Source organism: Pteropus alecto, unplaced genomic scaffold (genome assembly GCF_000325575.1).
Source record: "Pteropus alecto unplaced genomic scaffold, ASM32557v1 scaffold3, whole genome shotgun sequence".
NCBI classification, from domain to species: domain Eukaryota; kingdom Metazoa; phylum Chordata; class Mammalia; order Chiroptera; family Pteropodidae; genus Pteropus; species Pteropus alecto.
The window spans coordinates 59,969,310-59,975,309 of record NW_006442484.1 but is presented as its reverse complement, the minus strand read 5'-3'; the positions used below and the strand labels follow the sequence as shown (position 1 = coordinate 59,975,309).

Here is a 6,000-nt window from a genome sequence, read left to right as displayed (position 1 = left end):
TATATATCTCCATACATACACACATACGTACACAGGAGTAAAATATAATAACAGATAAAGTAATGCACAAAGATTTTCAGAGGCTAGTGGGAAGGAAGAAACTATTGATGAAGTGAGAAATTTGACTCTCAGTTTAAACTTTTCCTTTTTTTTAGGCTGTCTATGAAAATATCACATTATTCTACAAAGATTGTTTATTTCTTTTATTCCAGAACCTTATTTGGAGCCCTTCACCTGCACCTTGGGGGAGCACCTGAAGGCCCAGCTGGCACTGGAAAGACTGAAACTACTAAAGACTTGGCAAAAGCTGTAGCCAAACAATGTGTCGTGTTCAACTGCTCTGATGGGCTGGATTATCTGGCTTTAGGAAAATTCTTTAAGGTTTGAATTGACACTCCTTTTTTTTTTTTTTTTTTTTTACAATATGATAACTGCTTAGAGAGGAAGTCTATTTATAGTGAAACATAATTTAATGCAAGTAAAAGACATTGTAGTTTAAGTAAGTTTAAAATTAAAGCACCATCTTGACAATTCTTGAGAGGTGGGATTATGCAAAAGTTTATCTTGGAAGGAGCTCTACCTCCCTTTCCAGTCCTGCTGTAATGGGGCAGTATTACTGTAGTAGTGAGAAGTGTCCCTTCAAGACACTGGAGCAGATAAAATTTTGAGAACTACTACATCAAGTGAACGTTGTGGGACTCTGAAGATTTCTTTAACTATAGATCTTGTTATTTACAAGTTATAATTCAGTATTATATTTTTATAGGCATATTTTAGTTCATTTGTTGAACTTGAAATTTGTATTGTGCCTTTTTTTTCTTATTTTGAGTCAGAATCACACTCTGACTGTAAGATTGTAAAAGGGAGAATTAAGATGTAAAGACATTTTCTATAAACCTATGAATAGCTGGTCATTTTAGCACTTTCTTGCTATAGCTTGTTATTCCTTAAAATGTTTGGTGGCGCAATTGAGTGTAAAATTTTCTATTTGGGATTATGGGTTCTATTATTTATCTGCTTATTTTATTTCTATTTTTCTGTAATTTTTCAAGTACATTTAAAAACTGTAATCCTTTTCTAAAAATTCTCCAGAGAAAGTTAACATTTAAAAAAATAAACAAACTAACAAAAAAGAATGTACCAATTCTACCCAAAATAGTAAACTGGCTAAATATGTTCCTGTATGAAATATGGCCTGGTCATTTTATAACAAACTTGGAATTAAAAAAAAAAAACCCTATATTTGTGATATTGAAACAATTAGAATATGAGTTTTCAAAAAGTCAAAATTATAATGACTAAAATACCAAGAAGACATCTGAATGACCAATTACCATTATAATCATTCTCTGTAATTATCTATAACCTTGTTGTAATGATTATTTAAAAAAGAACTAGCAAAATTTAAGAGGTTGTATGTGTAGATTGATAATCATTATGAAAGCTAAGCTTAAAGAAATGTCTGGTATGTAGTACTCAATCTTTGAATCTATATGATATTCTTAATTCTTTAATTTAGATATATATACTGAATAGTATTAAATTTTCTCATCAATAAGTAGTTATTGATTATGTAGACACTTTGTATTAGTATCATGCTAAATAATGGGGGTACAAAGTAAAAAAGACATCAGTCTTTCTATTAAAAATGAGCCTTATAATCTGTAAAAATGAGTATGTGACTTCATAAGCATTCTAGTGTCTGTGATTTTAAGCCTTTTATTATATCATGTATTTTTAGAGATTAAAGTCACAGATAGAATCTTCTCTGAATAATAAATTTACATTCTTTGACGTGTATAGAATTCACGTTCAATCCAGTGTGTTTTAGTAGACTGAACTGTTCAAATCCAAGTTCAGCCAGTAGCAACTGTGTGGACTTGTACTGATTATTTAATGTTTTATATGATATAGCCTTAATTTCCTTACATAAAAGATATATACAAAATGCCAAGCATCATGCCTGGCATGTACCAGGTACTCAATGAAACATACACACATATATGTACAATCTATAGAAAGTACAACAAATATTTGTTGAATCGATTTTTTAAAAAGTGAATCTGAATTTAAGCTACTCAAGCTTGATTTTCCATTTTTTCCTTATGAACAAATGACACATATTTGTGAGACAGCTGTGAGTTAGGATTGCAAATTAGGGCCTCAAATATGTTAATTGGCTTTTAGGGTCCTCAGACCACAAAGCAGTCTCATTGGCAACAGAAGTCATCTTATTTAGAAGATTATTACAACCCACTCTATGGAGTCCCTATGGAAAAAGCAAATAAAATCAACTTGTAAGTAAAAAGTTAGAAAGGCTTTGAAATTACAGGTATACATCCAAATGCCAAAAAATACACAGAAAGCTTAAAAAAATCAATTGGAAAATTTTCCAGTTGATCAAACTCTTTATTCATGAAGAATATTGATATTGAATTGGGGTGGGGGGAAGGCGCCACTTTTAAGATAAAGATGAATAGCAATTTTTTTAATAGGATATTAAATCCTTGAAAAGATCAAGTGAAAATGCAACATTTCAATGTAATATTCAATCAGATAAAAACTGAAAATTTTCATTACTGTTTTCTTCCAGGGATTGTTATCTTGTGGAGCCTGGGCTTGCTTTGATGAGTTTAACAGAATTGATTTGGAAGTACTTTCTGTGGTTGCTCAACAAATTCTTACCATCCAAAGAGGTAATGGACTAGTTTGTCTTTGCTTATGCTAGTTTGTCTACTTATGTGAAAAAAGTAGAAATATGAAAGGTAATGAATGGTATAAGTCACATTTATATGTGGAATTGCTAAGTCATTTCATTCTTGATTACCCACAGGTATTAATGCAGGTGCTGAGATACTAGTGTTTGAAGGAACTGAACTAAAACTTGACCCCACATGTGCTGTCTTTATAACAATGAACCCTGGGTATGCTGGGCGTTCAGAACTGCCAGATAATCTGAAGGTATGAAAGGGGCAATTATATCATTTAGATCCTTTCTGTAATTTACAAAGTTAATATAGAAAAACAAAGAATATGCTATCCTTAAATTTTATCCAAAATATTTGCTTTTAGGTGTTATATTTTAGAAAACTGTTTTAGGAAATAATTTTTAAAGGTTTGAGAACCTTCAGAAAATAAATATGCTAACCATATGCAATTTACAAAGCTTATATTTAAAAAGTTGTGGTAATTATAGAAAATTAGAAAAGAAAGGAAATAACGAAAAGATACCCATCCATTCTAATGATTACTAGATTATATCCCCCAATTTTAAATGCCTTTTAAAATGTCAGTTTTAAATGCCAAAATTAGACAACTGTGTATACTGGGTGTTTTGTCAAGTTTATCACATGAACATTTTCCTATCTTTATAAATGTAATTCTGTAAATAAATTTACTGAACTATGTCTTTCTGTTGGACATTTAGGTTGCTTTTGGTTTTCATGCATTGTAAACAATATTGCAATGGGCAGTTTTTACTTAAGGCTGTTCTATATTTTAAAATTTTTCCTTTTATGAGTCGTAGGACCAAGAGCTATGTTGCTAAATTGTTTTCTGATAAGTTGAAACAATTTACATCCACGTCAATTCTCAGTTCTCATGAATACCTAGCACTATTTTATTTTTTGTAAAAATAACAAAACATTTTGCTAATTGAATAGACTAGAATCTTCACTTTAAAAATAAAACTTTAATTATTAGTGAAATACGACATTTTCCTCATATCTTTGTTATACATTTCATATTATTTTCTGGTGAATTAACGTGTGTATGACTGGTGTATAGAGAACAACGTTGAGGAATAATGCAGTTTTAATTGTAGCTCTAAAACCAAGTCTTCTGACTAAATCCTGCATTTCTTCCACTATTCATGTGCTTAGACTGACGGCTTCGCACACTAGATGAAGAATTTTCATTTCCACCAAAAAGACTTTTGATACAACTAATTACTGCCAAATGTTATTTTTTTATTTCCATTCCATGCACTTTTATAGGTTAGATGTTTTAGTACTTTGCCTCAGTAAGGGAACGTATGATTAAAAAATAAAAACAGGTAAATCCTCTTTATCCGAGAGGCATTTTGCAACTTTTCAGTGTGACTTATATTTGGAAAGCTCTTTTTTTGTAGTTCTTTTATTTACTCATTTATATTTTTCTTTCATTCAGTAGGATCAGTCTGTATATTTAAAGTCAAAAATCTATGAGTGGCTAATCATAAAAAGCTGGGACCATTATTGACTGAGTCTGTTAATGGCCTATGCTGATACTTCTAGGGTTTTATTTACTGTGCAGGTTGAAACAGTGTCAAAATATTCACCTTGTAGTTCTTGGAGGACTGTATTTTCCTTCTACTTCAGGCCAAAGTGTCTATCAAATTTGGATAGCTTTTTAAAAATTCCTCTTATTGTGCAGTCTTCTTAGTTAGAACTGCTATAGAACATCTGTTTTAAAGTATATATGGAAATACCTAACAATTTTTAAAAAAAGTCTTGGTCTGAAATGAGTTACAGATTTCTTAGAAAATAAAAGAAAAATGAAAAGAAACCCCTGCTGAGGCCCAGAGAGTATTGTTACCAGTCTTCAGTCATCCTTGAAGCCCCTTTCTTCATCTGGTGATTCAGCCAGTTGCCAAAACACAGGGATCCTATTCACAAAAGTCTTGTAATTACTATTACTCCTGTCCAGTCCCACTGTCACGCCTTGCTTCTGCACCTCTTCAGTCTTCTCTTGCATGTCTTATTGCATCAGCTCATTTGTCACCAACCTCTTTGCCACTGAAGTTCACTGTAATAAATTTCCCATTACAGTGCTATCAGAAGAAATCGAATCATATAATTCCCAGATTAAAAAAAACAGCTGGGCTTGTTTTTGCCTGTAGAAACCGTGAGGTTCAAATGTCTTAGCCTGATCTACAAGAGACTTGGTATTAGGACCAGCTGTATTTGTACTGCCATCTCCCTGCATCTGTGTGTCACACTGGGCCTCGTTAGCCACCGAAGGTCCCCTGTCTTTGCACCTGCTGTTTGTCTCCTCTTGAGTGTTCTGCTAAACCATCACTTTCCTGCCTGACAAATTCACACTCATCATTTAAGCTAGCAGTGAACCACTGACTATACATACAGTTCAGATATGACCTTCTGGGTGGAGCCCCTTGACCTGGCAGAGGTGTATGGCTGAATCTTTCCATTCTGCTCATGTCCATAGGTTCTTCCAGGACTCCTGTGTTAGGTTTTTCCACTTGCAACTCTTGAGACTTGGGTGATAGATTCTGTTTCATTAGTTGTCATCCTTTCTGTTTGCCTGGATCTCTGGTGGGCGATTCCACACAGAGCTCTCTTCTTGCTAGAGAATATCTTGGGCAGGACTTAAAATGGCTCCAGCTTGGTTCTCTCTTGTTCATAGTGTATGTATCTCATGCATCCTTTGTCTCAAAAAACTCCAGGAGTGAAGGCCGCATTATTTCTGCTGCTATATGCTGCTTTTGCTTTCTTGGACATGAGTCAGACACTAATCTACATCCCCCCAAATAGGGGGATACCCACCACACTCTCTCACTGAACTTGGAGGCAAGGAGGAGGTATATTGTGGGGACTTCCAGCATAACAGAAGCTCCCTTCAATGAAAATCTTTTCACAAATCCTCCTTCCTCACTTACTCTCTCAAATATTTTGTGATCTAAATGAGAAGGTTCCATAATCGTGTACATTTCTTTTATAAATTTTGCAGATCGTACATACTTCAGTAACTGGTATATATCATATCATGCAGAAAGAGTCTCATTTTGATATCCTGTTACATTTAGATACATTGCATAGTAAAGCAATTTCTTAAACACATCTCCACTTTAGAGAAGCTATATTTTATATTGAAACTATTCTGAAGAATCAATACGCAATAATCATTTCAGAATAGTTAAATGTTAGAAATCCTGGTAAAATAGGCTTATTCTAGCCCTTCCAATGTCACAAAGTCAATAATCTGATACTTAGCTTTCCAGAT

The 6,000-nt window shown here is 33.2% G+C and overlaps 1 protein-coding gene across 1 annotated transcript in view; it reads left to right on the top strand.

Annotated features, from left to right (window-relative positions):
- The window catches only part of DNAH7 (dynein axonemal heavy chain 7), a 209,522-nt gene that overhangs the window by 81,557 nt on the left and 121,965 nt on the right, over positions 1–6,000 (top strand). Inside the window, exons 25-27 of the mRNA XM_006921302.3 lie at positions 213–381; positions 2,594–2,696; positions 2,834–2,961. Coding sequence (XP_006921364.1) covers positions 213–381; positions 2,594–2,696; positions 2,834–2,961 — 400 coding nt within the window. The remainder of the gene's footprint in view (positions 1–212; positions 382–2,593; positions 2,697–2,833; positions 2,962–6,000) is intronic.